Raw genomic sequence first — 24,336 nt, forward strand, 5'->3', positions numbered from 1 at the left:
AAGGTATCATTTTAACCCTACACTCTAGTACTCTTCATCCCATGTCTTCCTTGCCATACAAACCAAACCACTATTCCTGAAACCCAAAGTGTACTTCCCCAAATATATGACTTTTTTTCATGTGATTCCCTGTTCTTAGGATGTCCACGCCACACAACACAGTACCACATTTGGAAATTCTGCTCACTCTTCAAAACCCAGGACAATATCTTCCTCCTCAACAAAGCTTTCCTAGATCTCCCAGCTGAAATTAATTTCTTCTCTCTTCTGTTCCCAAAGCACACTGCATGATCCTCTTTTATAACAGATGCTTTGCTTTGTATAATGTTTTATGTGTTTGCCACTTTCCCCTATTAGACAACAAGCACCTAAGAGAAATGTGACAATGTCTTACCCATGTTTGTATTTTTCATAGTACCTAGCGTGAAGGTTTAATGCATACAAATAATAATTACTGCTAAAAACTAGTAATTACCATTTAAGTACTTACCATCAGCACTCAACAATGGTTAAGTGCTTAACATACAAGACATAATTTATTCTTACAATAACCCTGTAAGAAATGGATGATGAATCTTTATTTTATGATGAAGAAACTGAAGCATAGCGAAGTATTAGATTGAACCGTATGAAACTGTTGCTCTTTGATCAACTTTGACCTATAAAAATGACAATTTCAAATGATTTAACCTAATAAAATGTCTTTCTAATGGTTATTACTAACCCATTCAATTTAAGAAATTCAACACCATCTGGACCACGTTTCAGAGTAATTCTAAAGGCCAGTATTTCCATACATGATAATTTTAGGCTTTTTTAGATTAGAAAAACGTGGATATTAAAATTTTTGTGGTTCTTTTTTACCAATATGGCCAAAGTGTATATTTCAAGTTTCAGTCCTTAGAAATAATCTCATTCATATTTAATATAAAACAATCATATTCTTATGTGGCCAGGCACCCTCTATTTTTTTCTTATTCTTTTTCTTTTGTCTTTCTGTAGGAGTGGCCTATGAAAGAGGTCAATCTGAGCAAGCTATTATTAGAAAAAAAATATGAAAAAATACAAACAGTGGCTTATTCCCCACAGTTCCAGTTATAATTGTTAGTTTTTCCAAGATACAAGACAATATTTTTTTCTTTTAACACATGTATAACAGAGGTTTACATGATTCTAAAGTATTCAGAACATAAATTAGTCACTGATGATTGCATCCCAAGATATTTCTTCTTAGCAACTAAGTTTTAGTTTCTATTTTGTTGATGTAACAAATAATAAAATGTACGCCTATTCTGACTTGAGTTAATATGCCGTATTTTCAAAGAAAATATATAAAAAGCAATTACCAGCTTGTGAAATGTGACCATTGCAATCATCTTAGACAATACCACTTCCAATTCATTATTCACTTAAATATCATACTTCATGAAAATATTTAATGCTGTACAATTGTTGGACCCATTTTAGAACTGAGGATCAGCTAGAAATTAGGTGTTCATTGATCAGTTCTTAACTCCCCTCATAGATTTAATGTATTAATAAACCTAAATTATTTTGTCTTCTGAGAAGAGATGGAAAATTTTGTTTTAAAAATGCCATAATACATATACCCTGAGAAAACCATAATTCAAAAATAGTCATGTACCACAAGTTCATTGCAGCACTATTTACAATAGCCAGGACATGGAAGCAACCTAAGTGTCCATCAACAGATGAATGGATAATGAAGATGTGGCACATATATATAATGGAATATTAGCCATAAAAAGAAACAAAATTGAGTTATTTGTAGTGAGGTGGATGGACCTAGAGTCTTTCATACAGAGTGAAGTAAGTCAGAAAGAGAAAATCAAATACCGTATGTTAACACATATATATGGAATCTAAAAAAAAAAAAAAAGTGGCGGGGCTTCCCTGGTGGCGCAGTGATTGAGAGTCCGCCTGCCGATGCAGGGGACACAGGTTCGTGCCCCGGTCCGGGAAGATCCCACATGCCACGGAGCGGCTGGGCCCGTGAGCCATGGCCGCGGAGCCTGCGCGTCCGGAGCCTGTGCTCTGCAACGGGAGAGGCCACAGCAGTGAGAGGCCCGCGTACCGCAAAAAAAGAAAAAAAAATGGCTCTGATGAACCTAGGGGCAGGACAGGAATAAAGACACAGTCGTAGAGAATGACTTGAGGACACGGGGAGGGGGAAGGTTAAGCTGGGATGAAGTGAGAGAGTAGCACTGACATATATACACTACCAAATGTAAAATAAATAACTAGTGGGAAGCAGCTGCATGGTACAGGGAGATCAGCTCGGTTCTTTGTGACCACCTAGAGGCGTGGGAAAAGGAGGGTGGGAGGAAGACGCAAGAAGGAGGGGGTATGGGGATATATGTATGCATATAGCTGATTCACTTTTTATACAGCAGAAACTAACACTATATTGTAGAGCAATTATACTCCAATAAAGATGTTAAAAAATAAATATATATATAAATGCCATAATAAAACATAAATCTTCATGGTATAACTCCTCAATATTTTGCTGAAAATTTAATGTGGGTACCTATACAGTGGTGTGAGCAGGGTTTAAGAGATTATTTCAGTTTTACAAGGAATCAGCTCATTAATCTTATGTGCTCATGTGTATGGTTTGAGTGACTATGACACAGTTCAATTCCAGTGTTTGTAGAAATTGAATCACTTCCTGTGATGGTTTGGATTTGCTGGCTACAGTGGGATTGTTGACAGTGTAGAGAGTGGAAGATCTGGGGCTGTTGGACAGTGTGATGATGGCACTGAACCTGAGGATAGCATTCCTAAAACACATACTCATGCCAAAAACAGTCACTCAGAATAAAAATAACTAATAAAAGAAAAGCCAACTGAATCCACTTTAATCTTTCACAAGATAATTCAAGCCCTAGGATTTATAGTTTTAATAAGTGATATATTATTTTTTCCAATTAGTCCATTGGGAAAAATTGCATTGAACCCTATTTTTATTTAACCAGATGGCTGTAAACATCCAAATACTTACCTAAGTTGGCCAGAGAATTGCATGTTCTGATTAAATTAATATTACAGTTATACTTAACACTAAAACTATAATGAATATTAATATTAGTATTTCTTTGATGATTCAACAGGCACTTCAGGATCTAATTACATAATAATACTGAAGATGCTGATGGATATAAATTAGAAAATAATATAATGTAGTGATTTTCAATGTCAGGAAGCATAGTAGAAACACAGCGGGGGCAGGTGAAGTTCTTATGCTTGTGAAAATCAAGCATAAATTAAGAAAAAAGATTGGAAAACAGTGACTGAGCCTTCAGATTCAGAAAACATGGATTCTAACTCTGATTCTACCACTTACTCTGTGATCTTGAGAAACTGTATATGCAACCTTTATAAGCTTCAGTTTCCTCATGTGTAAAAGTGGAGATAGTATGTACCTCACTGGGTTGCTATGAAGAGTAAATTAACTAATGTTTGTTAAGTGCTTAGTACAAAGTAGGTGGGTAATTAACATTTATTATTATTATTATCATATATTATCATTGTCATCATCATCATCAACTTAATCATCATCCACCCCGTTAATTCTGCAGGTGAAAAAAGAAATAACCATGAGGTCCAGAGAGGTAAGATGATTTACTTATAATGACACAAATAATTAATGGCAAAATTGGTACTGGAACTCATGATTTCTTGCTCAGAGTTCTGTCAGAACATTAAACTGAATTGGTACTGTCTTCAAAATATTTTGCAACTTCTTTTCAAACTAAGTCTTTGTTATCTGCTTGCTTATTTACCATGTTTTTTTCTGGTAAGTGTAGAGCACAGAATAAAAACAGATATCTGGTTATTTCCGTTTGGGGGATTTCAGGTATGTTTGAATTTTCTATATTATTTTGTTATTATTCTACTTTGAAAGCAGGCACCTGAAAGCCAGTTTTCAAAGAAAAAAATACTCTATTTGAATCATAATGCTACATTCATGCACATACAATTAACTTTGAAAGTATAAATTCAATGCTCTATTTCCTTTTGACTGTTGGAAAGGTGACATATTAATAAAGTAAGGCACTTCAAATTTTAAAAGTTTTATATGGAACAATTTTTATTGTTTAATTTGGAATATTTATATGGAACAATTTTTATTGTTCCATATTTAATATGGAACAAGCTATATTAAATGAAGAAAGCAAGCTGCATAAGAATGAATATAGTATGCTCCTTTTGTATAATATTTTAATGTACATACATGTGTATTTACAAATACATACAGCTGCTTTTAAATGCATGCATAGAGCAAAAAACATTTTAAGACTGACTGCCTCTGGGAGGGAGAACTGAGGGACAAGAGGATCAAGATAGAGAAGCTGTTTTTTCACTATATACATTTTTATTCTCTTTTCACACTCTTTTTGTACCTTTTTATACTTTTTATGCTTTGAAATTTTTACCATGTATACAAATATCTTTTCATGTATACAAAATTTTTTTGAAAGAAAAAAATATATATATATAAAGAAACACATTTTACAAGTAGACATTGCCTTGGTAGACATATAGATAATAAAGGTCATAGAATCAGTTCATAGAATGATTTTCTCTAGGCTCTCTTCAAATATGACCTACTTTATAAATATGCTAGCACTAAGTAAGAGCTCTACAGTTTAGAAGCCTGACTGTGTACTATCAGTACATCTTGTACAAATTTTGGGGGTGAATTTATCATCTGTTCCTTTATGTTACAAAATACCTTCATACACTAGATTAGGATAAAGTCAGAGTGATAGTCAGAGAAAGCTTTCACCAGTGGGGAGCTTGTACACTACTGAAGTAGAATTCTTCCTGAAAAAAAAAATGTCCCTTAAAAAGCAGATTAGGAAAAACTTTGAAAGGACAATAAATAAAACAAAACCCATTTCTCAATCATCTTTCTTTATTAACACATCAGTTGAATAGAATGCTGACAGTCTCTCCATCTGGGATGTCTTGTGGTTTTCCTGAGCCTATTTGGCATCTGAACCACTCATTTGTACCATTAAAGTCTTAGCAGGTTTTCAGTTTCCATTCCTCACACCTGACTACTAAAATTATTGTTCCAAAGCAAGATATTCATAATTTCTCATACTTTTGAAGCATACCACAAGCTGAGTTTTTAATGTACAAAAGATCAAACATTTCTGATTTACCATATATCTTATCTTTTTTGCACAAAGAAAAAAATACACAGAGTACAATTTATATGAATTGGATAATTATCTTGCAACTGACACCACTTTACCACTCTTCTACTATAAATACCTCTTTTTTTGGACAGGTCCCATCTCCTAAGAGCTAGTCCTATTTGGATTAGTCTCATATGACATTAAGCAGGTTCATCCAGACTCTGGCTTTATCCAGCTCATCCCACCGTATTTCTGTCACTGAGGAAACTCAACTAGGTCAAAGCAGTTGTATGCATGGTTCCTTTTACCTTGGGCATCCTCCCATGGCAGTTCCAAAACTCCCAAATCATTTAAGTCATTAATAAGAAAAGTGGACATGTAAAAGTAAATATTCTAGTTAACAGTAAGTAGCAGCAATGTTCTCTTAAAGGAATTCTTCTTTAATTGTTCCAGATGCATAGCAATAATAATGTACAGGATATTCAATATTTTCTTCTAGGGCCAAGATTTAGAAAGGCTGTTTATTCTCTTTGAAACAAGAAGTTGGAAGCAGCATAAAATGATGTGTCTCAAACATTCCTTCCTATTTAAAGTGTGTCAGACATTGTTTTGGCTGTCCAGTTAGATAAAGGACAGATATTATAATCTGGTAGCTTGAGGAAAATGCCTTTTGAAGAACTAAAATATTTCGAGAAATTTTTCTGTTTGGTATCATAATGTCCAGAAATATTCTGCAGTTCTTTTGGAAAATATGTATTTAATATGTACTATACTAAACCCTTCATACTATATACAGTTTTCCAAGCAGACTAGAACCTTAAAGATTTGGATATTTATGATTCTGAGAGTTTACTCTTTTTCATTTTTATTGGGTATCAAATGAGTAATAATGTATTAGTTCCTATGAATTGGGTAACAACTACCCATAAATGCTCATAAAAAGAAGACATGTTCTCATGCCAAGAAAAATGAAAAAAAGAGACTTTAGTATATTTTAATGTTTCAGTTGTATATGAGAAAAATGATTTTGTGATCAAAATTCATTTGATAATATTTAACTGCCTGTTTTGGGTTGAATTGTGCCTCCCCAAAAAAAGCTTCATTGAAGTCCTAACTCCCAGTACTTCGGAATGTGAACTTATTTGGAAACAGGGTCTTTAAAGAGGTAATCAGGTTAAAATGAGGTCATTAGGATGGGTCCTAATCAAACATGACTGGTGTCCTCATAAAAAGAGGAAATTTGGACACAGAGACAAACATGCACAGAGGGAAGACCATGTGAAGACACAGAGGGAGGGTGTTATGTGACAATGGAAAATTAAAATTATGCACCTACAACCTGAGGAACACTTGAGGCCACCAGAAACTAGGAGATAGGCAGGGAAGAGTTCCTTCTATAGAGGCTCTAGAGGGGGTATGGCCCTTTAAACATGGCAATTTCATAGTCCTGGCCTCCAGAACTTTGGGACAATAAATTTTTGTTGTTTCAAGCCACCCAGATTGTGGTACTTTGTTACCACAGCCCTAAGAAACTAATACATTGTCGTAGTTCAAGAGACAAATCCCAGGATTTGTCTGGGCTGGGAATGCTTGTACCCACTGAGGAGATCAATGTGAAACCTCTGCTGGTTACAGTAACAACTCTGCTTAAAGGACGGAAGGGCAGGGGGAGAGAGGAGCTCTAGATGCCATGGAATTACCATCACTCTGCTGCAGTTTTGTATTCTGTACTTGGTCTCTCAATTAAGCTTAATGGAATTTCAAAAACTGACTTCAAGCTTTAGCTTTCTAGACCTTTTACAGTATTCAGTATTTTACAGATCTGTTCATACATAGTGTTATTTAAAAATTCACTTCATATTAAATGAATTAAGGTAAAATTGCAATGTTTTAAATTATGATTTTTGTGAGCCTCATTTAAAAGAAACATACAAAGCATTGAGATATCTATATTAAGTTCAGATTCTTAATTTTTCCCGTGACTGGATATATTTTTATTTTAGTTTCCCTTTCAGTAAAATGGGGACAATAATGCTTCAAATGAGAAAATGGAAATGAAAGCGTTAAGGATGATACAAAGGGCTGTAGATATAATGAGGTATCATTATGACATAGTGAGCTTGCCTGGCACTTGACAATTGAAGGCCATTTTAGCTCTATTAAGGTATTCATAATTCAAAAGTATACACTTATAAAATAAGCCTTAAAACAAATTTCACTTACCTGATCCGTATTTAGCTTCTCCACTTTTCTTATGGTTTTTTCATAAATAACATTATTTCCTGGAAATAAATGGCCTCCTCTTAGGAATGGCGACAGTGGTTCCTATAAAGACAGTTTTGCTTTGAAAGTTACCTTTTCAGAGGAATCTGAACTTAAGCAAATATGCATTCTCCAATAAACTCTGAGGTAGTGACAGACTTTAGGAGGAAAGTGGAATGACATCCCAATAAGTTTCTGAGAGATATAAGGATATAGTAATAAAAATAGTCCATTTTCTCAAACAGAACAAACTGTATCTCCCACTACATTTTACTAAGCCTAACAGTGTTTTGGGGAAATTGGAAAAAAGTGGGGAATATTTCTTTTTCTGTTCCTAAGGCAAGATAAGTTTCCTCTGAGGTAGACGGGCATGAGGTCAACCTCATCTAAACTGGGTTCACTGGCAGGTTACTTTCTATGTCAAAGTATTATTAGAGAAATGCAAAATAAACATAATTCAGCACCACTGAGCCATAAAGTAGGTAGAACTGTATTAAATATTTTTTTTCTTGGAACTCAATTTGGGTTCCCTTTAAGTGTACAATTCCTACTTGTGATTACAATCAAAGCTAAGGCTCTTAGTACAAAGTATGTTTTGAATACTGAGAAGAGTAGAGGCTTTAAGAGCCACTGTATCTCCATATGATCAACTAAATTGATGTAGGATTATACAAGTGCTTAGAAGTTGTCACCAATGAAATAATGGGTGATGACATATCCAAGATCTGAAAGAAACCAGGAAGGGCTAATAAGAATCAGATCAGGAGTCCAAAATAAACGTACTGTGTACTATACTCCTCTCCTTTCTTTTGGTTTTCATATGACTTTTCACTTGTATAGGGGGAGTGAGGGTTATTTTGTTACAAACCAAAAATTGCATTCATTTATTTTTGTAATGCAAGGGAACAGTAGAGAAGGGGATTGGCTAAACCTATTACCAGTTAATGTGCTTAGGACCATTTCAAAACCAACAAAATATGATAGCATTTTTGTAGTCTGCTATTGTAAAAACTGTTAGAACAACTGGACTAAAACACTGGTTTTTGAGGAGGCAAGACACTCTTGAACCCAAAGTATACACTTCTTGTACTCAAGTTTGGATAAAGCATGCTTTAACTTAATGTTCCTGGAATACTTTGGTAAAACAAACATATAAGTGATTCATTTTGACTAGCTGATGACTTATCAAATCTAAAGATGGATATATATTTAAAAATTCCCCTAGAAACTATTTTGTGTTTGTTTTTGTAAAAAAAAAGCCTCTTTGGTAATACATGTAACAAATGTTTACATTCATGTAACACATGTTTAAGAGCTTACTATGCACAGTATACTTTGCTAAGTATTATAAGGCATGAATCAAAGTTAGATTATTACCAGGAGCATTGAATATTGATCAGGGTTCAAACTATAGCCAGCAGCCTATACTTGTAATGTTCTCAAGCTAAGAATTGTATTTATATTTTTAAAGGATTGTAAGTAAAAAGAAGGAAGACCAAGATCCTATATTTCTAAAGGACTATAAGTAAAAAGAAAGAAGACCAAGACCCCATGTGGCCAACAAAGCCTAAAATATTTACTATATTGCCCTTTACAAGAAAAGTTTGCTAATCCTTAGTCTAGATGATATATGAACACAAATACCTATAATACAAGGGAGAAAGAGGCAAGGGCCAATAAAAAGTACAGAGAAATAACTTATGGGATGGAATTCAGAAGAAGAAAAACCGAGTTCCTTTGGCAGTGCTTGGGTAGGTTACTTGGATCAGGTAGCATTTAAGAGAAGGTAAAGGTGGGCTTTAAATATAAGGGGGTGAAAGAAAATGGTATTTGAAGTGAAGGAAAAAAGTCAAGACACCAAGGTTGGAAAAGTGTAAAGTTATATGTAGGGGTCATACTTGGCAGATGGAGCTTGGTTCTGCAAGCAGTGAGATGCCTTTGAATGCTTTTAAACGGGTCTGTGATTTGAACATAAGTCTACTTCAGGAAGATTAATTGGGGAATGGAAAGAATACAGATGAGGAGACCAGTTAGAAAATTATCCTAAATCATCAAGACAGCACTTTTCAAAGAAGACTCCAAGATCTTGAGCCTGAGGAATCTACTATATGGTAAATGGGCTCAAAAACTAAAACAGTAAAAGTGGAGACACATGGAGTTTTCTGTGTTCCTGGTAAGAATCTAGGTCAGATTCATGTTTTTATTCCTCATAACACTTAGCAAAGTATATAGTGCATAGTAATCCCTTAAAAATGTATTAACTTATTGCAAATAACTAGCAAAAGAACTCTTTTACAGCACACAGTTGAGAACACGTCTGGAACTAAGTGGGGATTTCATGGCTATTCTAGATTTCAGAATCATATGCTTAGAAGTTCTAGTTAAAACCATGCAATTGCTGAAAAGGCAAATGAAGATCAAAGACAGAAATACAAATCCTCAGACATGAGAATCATAAGAGGAAAATGTCATACAGTCAAAAGAAGAGAATTTTTTAAGAAGCAATAGGAAGGTGAGTGAAGGTATAAACGCTTCAGGGAGGTCAACAGGTGAGAATTACAAAGTAGATTGGATTTGAACTACTACGAATCTTTTGGATTTCACTACTAAAATTAGTGGAAATATGTATAATAGAAAAAATTTCTGGGTTAATAAAATCTGTAGTCAGTTCTGCCTCTATCACCTACATGCTGTGGAAACTTAGGTAGTCATTTACCTTCTCTGAGGCTCAGTTCCTTTATCATAAGGATAGTAATGCAGGTTACTTTATGCCAAGCAAAATATGTATGTTAAAGTACCTTTAATCTGTCATATTAATGTATAAAAGGCATTGGTTTTGAATAATACAGTAATGTAATATTTAAAATCAATACTGGTTTTAAAATAATTTATGAGAATCTTGTTAGAACTTTTCTAAGATATCGAGTTTAAAAATACACAAAAGTAAGCTTGTTGAGGGCAGGGGTTTTATTCATCTTGAATACCCCATAGTGAATGAACAGATGATTGGATGAGAAGGGACAATATTAACTTTTATATAAGGATATAAGCATCTTCTAATAGGGGAAAAAAATAAGAAAAGCATGAAATTTTCTTCTCTATGAACTAAAATTCACTCTAAATGCTGAACCATTATTATTTCTTAAGAAGGAAAAGGACTTAGATGCTAAGAGTATCAATTCTCCCTAAACTGTGTGTTGGACTTATTTTAAATGATCTACTGAAAGAAAAACTTCTAAATTTAGGGAACTATTATTTTCCCCAAATCTATAAGAAAGTAAAACCCAATATTAATATGAATAGATCACTCTGCATAAAACAGGTCAGCAAAATTAGTCAAAAGTTTTAGATTTCTAACAAATGAGTTGCTAAACAGTTTCACTATTTGGTAGCTTATTTTATTTTTCTACCTGTACATTGGAATTGGTGCCAGACCCACTCTAAAAATTAACAAGTGTTTTCAAATATGGCTGATCTTATAATTTCATTGTTACTTTTAGAACCTCTGGGAGTAGTTCTCACATCTAACAAAGTACATAATCCCCAGCATCCACTTTACTGTTCCCAGGCCATGAAACCTTGTTGGAGAACATTTTTTCAAAAAAGATTTGCTGGACTTCCCTGGTGGCACAGTGGTTGAGAGCCTGCCTGCTGATGCAGGGGACACGGGTTCGTGCCCCAGTCCAGGAGGATCCCACATGCCGTGGAGTGGCTGGGCCCGTGAGCCATGGCCGCTGAGCCTGCACGTCCGGAGCCTGTGCTCCGCAACAGGAGAGGCCACAACAGTGAGAGGCCCGTGTACCTCAAAAAAAAAAAAAAAAAACAAACAAAAAAAACGATTTGCTGGTGTGCCTCAGTACGAATTCAAGTTATCCAACTTTAAGAGGCCCTCCGACTTTCATGGTCATACTTGTATTCACCAAGTTCTCTATAACTATGGTTACAAATCTTATTTTTTTCCTCAAAGCCCCATGCTCATGTTTGTTCTTTCACCTTCTATTTACTGAGAAAACCAATATAATCTGTCCAATGAGATTCCTCCATTTTCCTCCCCACCTCAAAAATCTCTTCAGTTTCTGCTCGTTCCACTCATTATGGAATAACATACTCTTCTTTTATCTGGAAGTCACTTCTCTGTCTGTACCTGGAATCCTATCCACTCTAGACTCTTCCAGAATTGTGTCCCCTTTCTTCCCTTTCTCTGCTACATCTTAAATTTTCCTTACTACTAGTTATATCCCTCTGTCTATAAATCTCTCAGATCTCCAAGATTCTGTGCTACTATCCCACCTCTCCTCCTTTGACTAATATCCTTTTTAGGAGAGTAATCCTCACTTATTTCCTCCACTTCTTGATGCAGTCACCCATTAACTTTTTGCATCCGGATTTTGCCTCTGTATGTATACCACAACTGCTCTCTCAAACATTAACATTGCTTTCTTAATGGTCAAACTCTATTTTCAAACCTCATCCTCCTTGGTCCTTTGGCCATTTGAGATGGTTGACCACCCCCTTTCTCTATTTGCTTCAGTTAGTCTGTGTTCACATCCCTCTCTGACCACTCCTCTACCTGTGAAAATGGTTCCTTCCTTCTATTCCTTTAGAGTAAGCATTTTAGTTTCTGACCTCAAGCCCTCCCATTACCCCTCAGTGATCTCACTCATTCCCACAGCTACAAAGATAACTTTCAGAGGAATAACTCCTATATCCTTATCACAAATGTGACCTTCCTCAAGTCACTTTTTAACTGCCTGTTGGGCATCTTCCCTGCCACATGTCTCAAAGGCTACTGGTTCAAACAGATCTCACAGTCTTCCCCTTTCCCAAACCAGCTTCTCCTCTCCCCTACTTCTTACTCCTTTTAATTGGGCTACCGTGATGCCAGTATCTCAAACTGAAAAGCTTAAGTCATATTTGACTTTTCTTCTTTTAACCCAAAATCCAATATAGGTTATCAAAACTTGTTAAAATTACCCCCAGAATAACTGTCAGAAAAGATAGAGAGTGACACATTTAGTCAGAAGACCTAAGCAAGTCACCCTTATTTAAGCTTTTGTTTCCACATTAGTAAAATGGTACCAATAACAATGTTCATTGTAATATTTCCTTAAATGCAACAATAAATCCTTTTCTGATTTCCCAAACAAATATGTTAGCTCCAGCCTCTGAACTTCAGTAAGACTTCATCTGTATTTCTCTTATGGCATCTATCATAAACCTCACCATATATTTTACATAGCTGTTTGTGGACATATCTTATTCCACTTCCTGAGAGGAACTGTAAGCTCCTTTGGTTCGGGAACCATGGCTTTTTCCCTTTTATTTTCCAATTTGAAGGCTGTAGAGTGCCCTTCCCAAAGTAGGAGCCTGTGAGTGGAAAATTAATGAAAATGATTAATATAAATTGGATTATATCTACTGATGGAGTAAAAATATTTCCCCATTTCTGAGTCATGTTATATACCAGAATGCATAAATCCCTTGACTAAAATGACAATAAATGGAAAATAAGGAAGATCAGGAGCAACCAAAAATAAAAAGGCTGAACAGAGTTAGAAGGATATCATGAGATAAGTGGATTGAAATCAGTTTAATTACGGGGAGAAGAAGTAAAGATTAGACAAACTGGAAGGTGAAAGCGGATAAAGTTGCCATTTAGGAGGCTCAAATTATTATAAATATTGTAATTTAGCCAGAATCTTCTCCTGAAGGAATTGAAAAGAACAAACAAACAGCCATATACTTAGATAAATAAAATGTATCTGGACAGGATTTTCAAGCTGCTCTGCAAAACCAGTTAGATTATTTTTGTTTACAAAGCATGGGGATTGAAATCTGTTTTATCCCTCAATAATGTAAAAAGTTAAAAGCTGAAACTGTTAAAGTTAAAATGAGCATTTTTCTTTAACCCTCTGCTGCATCTTCTCCCTGAGAAACTATTTACTTCTTTGCAGTTGAACACAACCATAATGAGGCAGGCTCAGTGTTACAAATATGTTATGTACTTGCATACATACTTCTGATTTCTCTGCTTTTGTGATTACATTCTAGCTGGCGAGGATGGGGGAGAGAAGTGGTATGTGGGCGGCTATCTGGATCCTAATTCACCTACATCATCAATCATCCTTAATTCACAAATGTTCCTCTCCCATATCTTCACTGTTCAATTTCAGTTCCAACTCTGCTGTTTTATAACCGAATGGTTTGGGGTCAGTTAATAACTTCAGTTCCAAGGAGGTTGGGACCTTGTTTTGTTCACTGCTCTATCCCAGTTCTTGGGGTAATTTTTGGTTCATAGTGGGCAATCGATAAAAATTCACTGAATAGGTGGGAGCTTCAATAAAAATTCACTGATAGGTGGTAGTGGGCAGCCGGGCAGAGGGGCAAAGCTGCTGGGTCCTTCATGGTGAAAGATTTGTGGATATTTCTCTCTCCTTTATGTAGTTGATAGTTTGGGCAGTGAAGAGATGGCAGACAGTGTCAAAACTTTTCTACAGTACCTTGCTAGGGGAATCAAATACTCCATCTGGGGGATTTGTACCATCTCAAAGCTAGATGGTCAAAGTCAACAAAAGAGAGAGGAGCAGTGTCGGAGAAGGGCAAGCAGTGTCCTGGCTCAGAGGAAAGCCCAGAGTATAGAGAGGAAGCAAGACAGTGAACCACATATTGTTAGTAGAATTTTTCAGTGCTGCACTTGGAATGGTGGAGTATTCTGGTTGTCTCCTCGTTTTACTGAGTGTTTATTCCTGTGCTTCAGTCAGCAGTGGGCCAAATTTTGGTGAACCATCACTTCCTGGGGATGTTTGGTTGTGGCTAGAATTCTTCCTCACATCAATTTTCAGCGCTCTTTGGGTGCTCCCCGTTTGTGCTTAGCAAAGTTGTGAACGCAATCGGGTTTCAGGATATAGCTGGTCTGGCATGCAAGGTATCAAGGGTGAAGGCTCACCCATTCGTTAGTTTCAGCAAAATAATTGCTGACATGCTCTTCAACCTTTTGCTGCAGGCTCTTTTTCTCCTCCAGGGGATGTTTATGAGTCTCTTCCCCATCCATCTTGTTGGTCAGCTGGTTAGTCTCCTACACATGTCTCTTCTCTACTCACTATACTGCTTTGAATATCGTTGGTTCAATAAAGGAACTAAAATTCAACAGCAGTTGCCAAACATAGAAAGAATTGGCCTTACTACTTTGCATTTGGATTGTCCTTGTCTTTCCTCACAGCAATGCAGCCCTCCTACATTATCAATGCCTCCCTCTTCTCTGTTCTCTTTCCTTTATTCATTATCAGTGCCTTTCCAATTGCACCTCTTCTCCTTGGTGGTTTCCTTAAGCAACAGATTTTTCCACAAGACAGTCTACCTGCAGTCTGCCCTGAGTAGCTCAACTTCTGCAGAGAAGTTCCCCTCACCTCATCCATGTTATGCCAAACTGAAAGCTGCTGCAGGCCACTGAGTCAACTGCTTTCAAGAGAGGATGAGAGGGATTAGAGGGGCACCATGGCAGCTCTTTTCCTTGTTCACCTCCCCCACCAGGGAAGGCAACACCAACTCTGCCAAGGGCCCTGTGTATATTCTCCTCTTTCTGAGAAATCGGGAATTTTTTGTTTAACATCTTTATTGGACTATAATTGCTTTACAATGCGGTGTTAAATTCTTCTTTATAACAAAGTGACTCAGCTATACATATACATATATCCCCATATCTCTTCCATCTTGCATCTCCCTCCCTCCCACCCTCCATATTGAACCCTCTAGATGGTCACAAAGCACCAAGCTGATCTCCCTGTGCTATGCGGCTGCTTACCACTAGCTATCTATTTTATATTTGGTAACATATATAAGTCGATGCCACTCTCTTTGTCTCAGCTTACCATTCCCCCTCCCTGAGGCCTCAAGTCCATTCTCTAGTAGGTCTGAGTCTTTATTCCTGTCCTGCCCCTAAGTTCTTCATGACAATTTTTCTTTTTTTTTTCTTGATTCCATATATATGTGTTAGGATAAGGTATTTGTTTTATCTTTCTGACTTACATCACTCTGTATGACAGACTCTAGGTCCACCCACCTCACTACAAATAACTTAATTTTCTTTCTTTTTATGGCTGAGTAATATTTAATTGTATATATGTGCCACATCTTCTTTATCCATTCATCTGTTGATGGACACCTAGGTTGTTTCCATATCCTGCCTATTGTAAATAGAACTGCAATGAATATTTTGGTACATGACTCTTTTTGAATTATGGTTTTCTCAGGGTATACGCCCAGGAGTGGGATTGCTGGGTCATATGGTAGTTCTATTTTTTTAGTATTTTAAGGAACCTCCATACTGTTCTCCATAGTGGCTGTATCAATTTACATTCCCACCAACAGTGCAAGAGGGTTCCCTTTTCTCCACAACCTCTCCAGCATTTATTGTTTCCAGATTTTTTGATGATAACCATTCTGACCAGTGTGAGATGATACCTCATTGTAGTTTTGATTTGCATTTCTCTAATGATTAATAATGTTGAGCATTCTTTCATGTGTTTGTTGGCAATCTGTATATCTTCTTTGGAGAAATGTCTATTTAGGTCTTCTGCCCATTTTTGGATTGGGTTGTTTGTTTTTTTGATATTGAGCTGCATGAGCTGCTTGTAAACTTTGGAGATTAATCCTTTGTCAGTTGCTTCATTTGCAAATATTTTCTCCCATTCTGAGGGTTGTCTTTTGGTCTTGTTTATGATTTCCTTTGCTGTGCAAAAGCTTTTAAATTTCATCAGGTCCCATTTGTTTATTTTTGTTTTTATTTCCATTTCTCTAGGAGGTGGGTCAAAAAGGATCTTGCTGTGATTTATGTCAGAGTGTTCTGCCTCTGTTTTCCTCTAAGAGTTTGATAGTGTCTGACCTTACATTTCGGGCTTTAATCCATTTTGAGTTTAATTTTGTATATGGTGTTACAGAGTGTTCTAATTTCATACTTTTACATGTACCTGTCCAGTTTTCCCAGCACCACTTATTGAAGAGGCTGTCATTTCTCCACTGTATATTCTTGTCTCCTTTATCAAAGATAAGGTGACCAGGCTTCCCTGTTTGCACAGTGGTTGAGAATCTGCCTGCCAATGCAGGGGACATGGGTTTGAGCCCTAGTCCGGGAAGATCCGACATGTCACGGAGCAACTAAGCCCATGCACCACAACTACTGAGCATGCGCTCTAGAACCCACGAACCACAACTACTGAGCCCATGTGCCACAACTACTGAAGCCCGCAAGCTGTAGGGCCTGTGCTCCACAAGAGAATCCACCTCAATGAGAAGCCTGCCCACTGCAACGAAGAGTAGCCCCTGTTCGCTGCAACTAGAGAAAACCTGTGCATCAATGAAGACTCAACGTAGCCAGAAACAATAAATAAATAAAATAAAATAAATTTATTTAAAAAAAAAGAAAAAAAGATAAAGTGACCATATATGCATGGGTTTATCTCTGGGCTTTCTATCCTGTTCTATTGATCTATATTTCTGTTTTTGTGCCAGTACCACACTGTCTTCATTGCTGTAGCTTTGTAGTATAGTGTGAAGTCAGGGAGCCTGATTCCTCCAGCTCCCTTTCTTTTTCTCAAGATTGCTTTGGCTATCCGGGGTCTTTTGTGTTTCCATACAAATTGTGAAAATTTTTGTTCTAGTTCTGTGAAAAATGCCATTGGTAGCTTGATAGGGATGGCATTGAATCTGTAGATTGCTTTGGGTAGTAGAGTCATTTTCACAATGTTGAATCTTCCAATCCAAGAAAATGATATATCTCTCCATCTGCTTGTATTGTGTTTAATTTCTTTCATCAGTGTCTTATTTTCTGAATACAGGTCTTTTGTCTCCTTAGGTAGGTTTATTCGTAGATACTTTATTCTTTTTCTTGCTGTGGTAAATGGGAGTGTTTTCTTAATTTCCCTTTCCGATTTTTCATCATTAAGGTATAGGAATGCAAGAGATTTCTGTGCATTAATTTTTTATCCTGCTACTTTATCAAATTCATTGACCAATTGTAGTAGTTTCCTGGTAGCATCTTTAGGATTCTCCATGTATAGTATCATGTCTTCTGCAAACAGTGACAGCTTTACTTCTTCTTTTCTGATTTGGATTACTTTTATTTCTTTTTCTTCTCTGATTGCTGTGGCTAAAACTTCCAAACCTATGTTGAATAATAGTAGTCAGAGTGGGCAACCTTGTCTTGTTCCTGATCTTAGTGGAAATGGTTTCAGTTTTTCACCATTAAGGATGATGTTGACTGTGTGTTTGTCATATATATGGCCTTTATTATGTTGAGGAAAGTTCCCTCTATGCCTACTTTCTGCAGGGTTTTTATCATAAAGGGGTGTTGAATTTTGTCAAAAGCTTTTTCTGCATCTATTGAGATGATCAGATGATTTTTCTCTTTCAATTTGTTAATATGGTGTATCACATTGATTGATTGGCATATATTGATATTCCTTGCATTCCTGGGATAAACCCCACTTCATCATGGCATATGATGATCGTGGTGTATGATCCATTTAAAGTGCTGTTGGATTCTGTTTACTAGTATTTTGTTGAGGATTTTTGCATCTATATTCCTCAGTGACATTGGCCTGTAGTTTTCTTTCTTTGTGACATCTTTGTCTGGTTTTGGTATCAGGGTGATGGTGGCCTCATAGAATGAGTTTGGGAGTGTCCATCCCTCTGCTGTATTTTGGAAGAGTTTGAGAAGTATAGGTGTTAGCTCTTCTCTAAATGTTTCATAGAATTCGCCTGTGAAGCCATCTGGTCCTGGGCTTTTGTTTATTGGAAGATTTTTAATCACAGTTTCAATTTTATTACTTGTGATTGCTCTGATCATATTTTCCATTTCTTCCTGGTTCAGTCTTGGAAGGTTATATCTTTATAAGAATTTATCAATTTCTTCCTGGTTGTCCATTTCATTGGAATACAGTTGCTTGTAGTAACCTTTCATGATCCTTTGTATTTCTGCAATGTCAGTTGTTACTTCTCCTTTTTCATTTCTAATTCTATTGAATTGAGTCTTCTCCCTTTTTTTCTTGATGAGTCTGGCTAATAGTTTATCAATTTTGGTTATCTACTCAAAGAACCAGTTGTTTTGATTTCTTCCCATCTGCTAAATTTGGAGGTTTTTTCTTCTTTCTATAATTGTTTTAGGTGTAAGTTTACGTTGTTTATTTGGGATGTTTATTGTTTCTTAAGACAGGATTGTAATGTTAAAAACTTCCCTCTTATAACTGCATTTGCTGCATCCCGTAAGTTTTGGCTCATCGTGTTTTCATTGTCATATGTTTATAGGTATGTTTTGATTTCCTGTTTGATTTCTTCAGTGATCTCTTGGTTATTTAGTAGTGTATTGTTTAGCCTCCATGTGTTTGTATTTTTTTACAGACTTTTTCCTGTAACTGATATCTAGTCTCATAGTGTTGTGCTCAGAAAAGATACTTGAAACGGTATCAATTTTCTTAAATTTACCAAGGCTTCATTTGTGACCCAAGTTATGATCTATCCTGAAGAATGTTCCATGAGCACTTGAGAAGAAAGTGTATTCTGTGGTTTTTGGATGGAATATTCTATAAATTAATGAAGTTCATATTGTTTAATGTATCATTTAAAGCTTGTGTTTCCGGGCTTCCCTGGTGGTGCAGTGGTTGAGGGTCTGCCTGCCAGTGCAGGGGACACGGGTTTGAGCCCTGGTCCAGGAGGATCCCACATGCTGTGGAGCAGCTGGGCCCGTGAGCCACGGCTACTGAGCCTACGCGTCTGGAGCCTGTGCTCCGCAGCGGGACAGGCTGCGATGGTGGGAGGCCCGCACGCCGTGATGAAGAGTGGCCCCCACTTGCCACAACTAGAGAAAGCCCTTGCACAGAAACAAAGACCCAACACAGCCATAAATAAATAAATAAATAACGCAAAACTGTCAAAAAAAAAAAAAAGAAAATATTAAAAAAAAAAAGCTTGTGTTTCCTTAATTATATTTATTTTGGACAATCTGTCCATTGGTGAAAGTGGTGTTTAAAGTCCCCTACTATGATTGTGTTACTGTCGATTTCCCCTTTTATGGCTGTTAGTATTTGCCTTATGTATTGGGGTGCTCCTATGTTGGGTACATAAATATTTACAATTCTTATATCTTCTTCTTCATTCATCCCTTGATCATTATGTAGTGTCCTTCTTTCTGTCTTGTAATAGTATTTGTTTTAAAGTCTATGTTTTCTGATATGAGAATTATTACTCCAGCTTTCTTTTGATTTCAATTTGCTTGGAATATCTTTTTCTATCCCCTCATTTTCAGTCTGTATGCGTTCCCAGGTCTATAGTGGGTCTTTTGTACACAGCATATATACGGCTCTTGTTTTTGTATCCATTCAGCCTGTCTATGTCTTTTGGCTAGAGCATTTAATCCATTTACATTTAAGGTAATTATCAATATGTATGTTCCTATTACTATTTTCTTAATTGTTTTGGGATTATTATTGTAGATATTTTCCTTCTCTTGTGTTTCCTGCCTAGAGAATTTCATTTAGCATTTCTTGTAACACTGGTTTGGTGGTGCTGAATTCTCTTAACTTTTGCTTTTTAAAGTTTTTAATTTCTCCTTCAAATCTGAACCAAATCCTGCTGGGTAGAGTAGTCTTGGTTGTACATTTTTCCCTTTCCTCACTTTAAATATGGCCTGCCACTCCCTTCTAGCTTGCCAAATTTCTGCTGAAATATCAGCTGTTAACCTTATGGAGATTCCCTTGTATGTTATTTGTTTTTCTCTTGCTTCTTTAAATACTTTTTCTTTGTATTTAGTTTTTGATAATTTGATTAATATGTGTCTTAGCATCTTTCTCCTTGGATTTATCCTGCATGGGACTCTGTGCTTCATGGACTTGACTATTTCCTGCCCCATATTAGGTAAGTTTTCAACTATAATCTCTTCAAATATTTTCTCAGTCCCTTTCTTTTTCTCTTCTTCTTCTGAGACCCCTATAATTCTCATGTTAGCACGATTAATGGTGTCCCAGAAGTCTCTGAGTCTGTCCTCAATTTTTTTTCATTCTTTTTTGTTTGTTCTGCTCTGCAGTATTTAATTCCACTCTTTTATATTCCAGGTCACCTACCCCTGCTTCTGCCTCAGTTATTCTGCTATTGATCCCTTCTAGAGATTTTTTAATTTCATTTATTGTGTTGTTCATCATTGTTTGTTTGCTCTTTATTTCTTCTAGATCCTTGTTAAATGTTCCTTGTAATTTCTGCATTCTATTTCCAAGATTTTGGATCATCTTTACTATCATTATTCTGAATTCTTTTTAAGGTAGACTGCCCATTTCCTCTCCATTTGTTTGGTCTGGTTTGTTTTTGCCTTGCTCCGTCATCTGCTGTGTCTCTCTCTGTCTTCTCATTTTGCTTAACTTACTGTGTTTGGAGTCTCCTTTTCACTGGCTGCAGGTTCATAGTTCCCGTTGTTTTTGGTGTCTACCCTAAGTGGCTAAGGTTGGTTCAGTGGGTAGTGTAGGCTTCCTGGTGGAGGGGACTAGTGCCTGTGTTCTGGTGGATGAGGCTGGATCTTTTCTTTGTGATGGGTAGGTCCATGTCTGGTGGTGAGTTTTGGGGTGTTTCTGACCTTATTATGATTTTAGGCACCCTCTCTGCTAATGGGTGATGTTGTGTTCCTGTCTTGCTAGTTGTTTGGCTTAAGGAGTCCAGCACTGTAGCTTGCTGGTCGTTGAGTGGAGTTGGGTGTTGATGTTGAGGTGGAGATCTCTGGGAGATATTCGCCATTTGACATATGTGGAGCTGGATGGTATCTGGTGGACCAATGTCCTGAACTTGGCTCTTCCACCTCAGAGGCACAGCCCTGACGACTGGCCCGAGCACCAATAGCCTGTTATCCACACAGCTCAGAATTAAAGGGAGAAAAAAAGAAAGAAAGAAAAAGATAAAATAAAATAAAATGAAATAAAATAAAAGTTATTAAAAATAATTATTTTTAAAAATGTAAATAAAAAAGAAAGAAGAGAGCAACCAAACCAAAAAGCAAATCCACCAATGATAACAAGTGCGAAAAACTATACTAAAAAAAAAAAAGAAATACAAAAACAGACAGACAGGGCTTCCCTGGTGGTGCAGTGGTTGAGGGTCTGCCTGCCGATGCAGGGGACACGGGTTCATGCCCCGGTCCAGGAGGATCCCACATGCCGCAGAGCAGCTGGGCCCAGGAGCCATGGCCCCTGGGCCTGCGCGTCTGGAGCCTGTGCTCCACAACGGGAGAGGCCACTACAGTGAGAGGCCCGCGTACCGCAAAAAAAAAAAAAAAAAAAAAAAAAAAAAACAAAAACAGACAGAACCCTAGGACAAATGGTAAAAGCAAAGCTATACAGACAAAATCACACACATAAGCATACATATACACACTCACAAAAAGAGAAAAAGGGGAAAAATATATACATATCTTTGCACCACCTCCTCAATTTGTGATGATTCTTTATCTATTCAGGTATTCCACAGATGCAGGGTACATCACATTGCTGGTGGAGATTTAATTCCCTGCTCCTGAGGCTGCTGGGAGAGATTTCCCTTTCTCTTCTTTGTTCTCACAGCTCCTGGGGTTCAGCTTTGGATTTGGCCCCGCCTCTGCATGTAGGTCGCCTGAGGGTGTTTATTCTTCACTCAGACAGGACGGGGTTAAAGGAGCAGCTCTCTCGGGGGCTCTGCCTCTTACAAGCAGGGGAAGGGAGGGGTATGGGAATGTGGGGCAAGCCTGCGGTGGCAGAGGCCAGCATGACATTGAAACAGCCTGAAGTGTGCCACGTGTTTCCCCGGAGAAGTTGTCCCTCGATCACGGGATCCTGGCAGTGGCAGGCTGCACAGGCTCCTGGGAGGGGAGGTGTGGATAGTGACCTGTGCTTGCACTCAGGCTTCTTGGTGGCTGCAGCAGAAGCCTTAACGTCCCATTCCCATCTCTGTGGTCTGCACTGATAGCCGCAGTTTGCGCCTGTCTCTGGAGCTCAATTAAGCAGTGCTCTGAATCCCCTCTCTTAGCCCACCATGAAACAAAGAGGCAAGAAAAAGTGTCTTGCCTCTTTGGCAGCTCCAGACTTTTTCCTGGACTCCCTCCACGCTAGCTGTGGCGCACTAGTACCCTTCAGGCTGTGTTCACGCCGCCAACCCCCATCCTCTCCCTGAGATCTGACCTCCGAAGCCCAAGCCTCAGCTCGCAGCCCCCGCCTGCCCCGGTGGGTGAGCAGACAAGCCTCTCGGGCTGCTGAGTCCTGGTCAGCACCGATTCTGTGTGCAGGGATCTCTCTGCTTTGCCCTCTGCACCCCTGTTGCTGCACTCTCCTCCTTGGCTCTGAAGCTTCCCCCCTCCGCCACCTTGTTTGCACCCACAAAGGGGCTTCCTAGTGTGTGGAAACATTTCCTCATTCACATCTCCCTCCCAGAGGTGCAGGTCCCATCCCTATTGTTTTGTCTCTGTTTTTTCTTTTGCCCTACCCAGGTACGTGGGGAGTTTCTTGCCTTTTAGGAGGTCTGTCTTCTGCCAGCATTCAGTAGGTGTTCTGTAAGGGTTGTTCCACATGTAGATGTATTTGTGGGGTGGAAGGTTATCTCCACGTCCTAATCTTCCATTTTCAGGAATCGGGATTTTTGTCTCTGGTGCAGGTAAGGCAGAATCTTCCTGACATCAGTATGGATTTTAAACACAGGTGAGTCTGAAAGGACCACAGGTTTTTCTGCAGTTCTTTTCTAGCATTTGCCAGCCCCCATGCCTGGACTGATTTGAATTTCTCCCTGTGCCATTTATCTTCCCACTTCCCCTTCCTGCCTTCCACCACCCTTGGATGAATGGGTTTTTGTAATTCTAGCTGTTGTATTTTGTGGACTTGTTATTTTTGTTTTTCTGTGAAGTACATATATTGGATGTGGGAGGTAAAGGAGGCTCTGCTGCTCCTGGTCACTCCCTTTATAGCCATCACTGTCTTTTTTCTTGTAACTCAGATTACATTTGTTCTCTTGCTCCACTGCAAGGAAAACAAGCCTGAAGAGATGGAATAGGAGGAAAGACCTCACAGCTAGATCTGCTGGGTTTTGAGAAGTGATTTTCTTTCTTCCCCTTGAAGGGGAAAAAGCTTTTTTCACTGGTACATTTAATGTGCTCCCAACTATAGGGAGGTACCAATTTTGGACAAGTGTCATTGCAACACAGAATGCTCAGAGAACCTGAACTTTTAAACTCTGGAGGTCTGAACTTTACTGTTGGCCACTGATGGGTCTGTCTGGTATTTCAAAGTATATTGGGTGCTGCAAATAGGAACTGAAAGGGTAAACTTATTAAACCCATTAAACCTGTGGGAAAAATATTCACTGAATAAATGACAACTTCTCTGTGCTGCTGTTTTCTCACTTTTTTAGAACTAAATGGGATAAAATATGTAAATTGTCTAGCATGGAGTATATATCCAATAAGTATTAATTCTTCCATTTCCTCATTACCTAAAGAATAAGAATGCATCCAAAGTCACATAAGAATCACTTGCAAAGAAGGCTGGAATTCAAATAATTCGATATTTAAAATCTCTCCACAGATATATCTTAGGCAAACACAACACTTCTCACATCAAAAAAAAAGTGCTATCTAGAACTAATTCTTTGAGAGCCAGGGATGTCAAGTGTAATATGCATTCAAGTATGCATATTCCCCAGTTTATTTGTGAAAGGAAGAAAAAGAGAGTGAGAGGAAAAAGGGGAAAGCATAAAGTGATTGGCCAAGTTTAGAAAGAGGCACAGTCTCATCTCCGAGGCCTTCCTCATGTCTCCCTTCTCCCACATACATTTTTCAGATTTGTTGCTTAAACACTTGATTCTGCAAAAGGAGCAAGCAGCTGCTTTACTATAATCACATTCTCTCTTG

At 37.7% G+C, this 24,336-nt stretch overlaps 1 protein-coding gene and 1 pseudogene across 2 annotated transcripts in view; one reads left to right on the forward strand and one right to left on the reverse strand.

The window, feature by feature from the left end:
* Window positions 1-24,336, reverse strand: part of POF1B (POF1B actin binding protein) — an 87,773-nt gene that overhangs the window by 47,702 nt on the left and 15,735 nt on the right. Inside the window, exons 5-6 of the mRNA XM_082609884.1 lie at window positions 7,395-7,496; window positions 2,622-2,804 (exon numbers count right to left, since the gene is read on the reverse strand). Coding sequence (XP_082466010.1) covers window positions 2,622-2,804; window positions 7,395-7,496 — 285 coding nt within the window. The remainder of the gene's footprint in view (window positions 1-2,621; window positions 2,805-7,394; window positions 7,497-24,336) is intronic.
* LOC309796630 (etoposide-induced protein 2.4 homolog) lies at window positions 13,901-15,081 on the forward strand (annotated as a pseudogene). Its single transcript has one exon. The product of its transcript is annotated as an etoposide-induced protein 2.4 homolog (transcript).

This window comes from Mesoplodon mirus (assembly GCF_964341445.2).
Source record: "Mesoplodon mirus genome assembly, chromosome: X".
NCBI lineage: Eukaryota > Metazoa > Chordata > Mammalia > Artiodactyla > Ziphiidae > Mesoplodon > Mesoplodon mirus.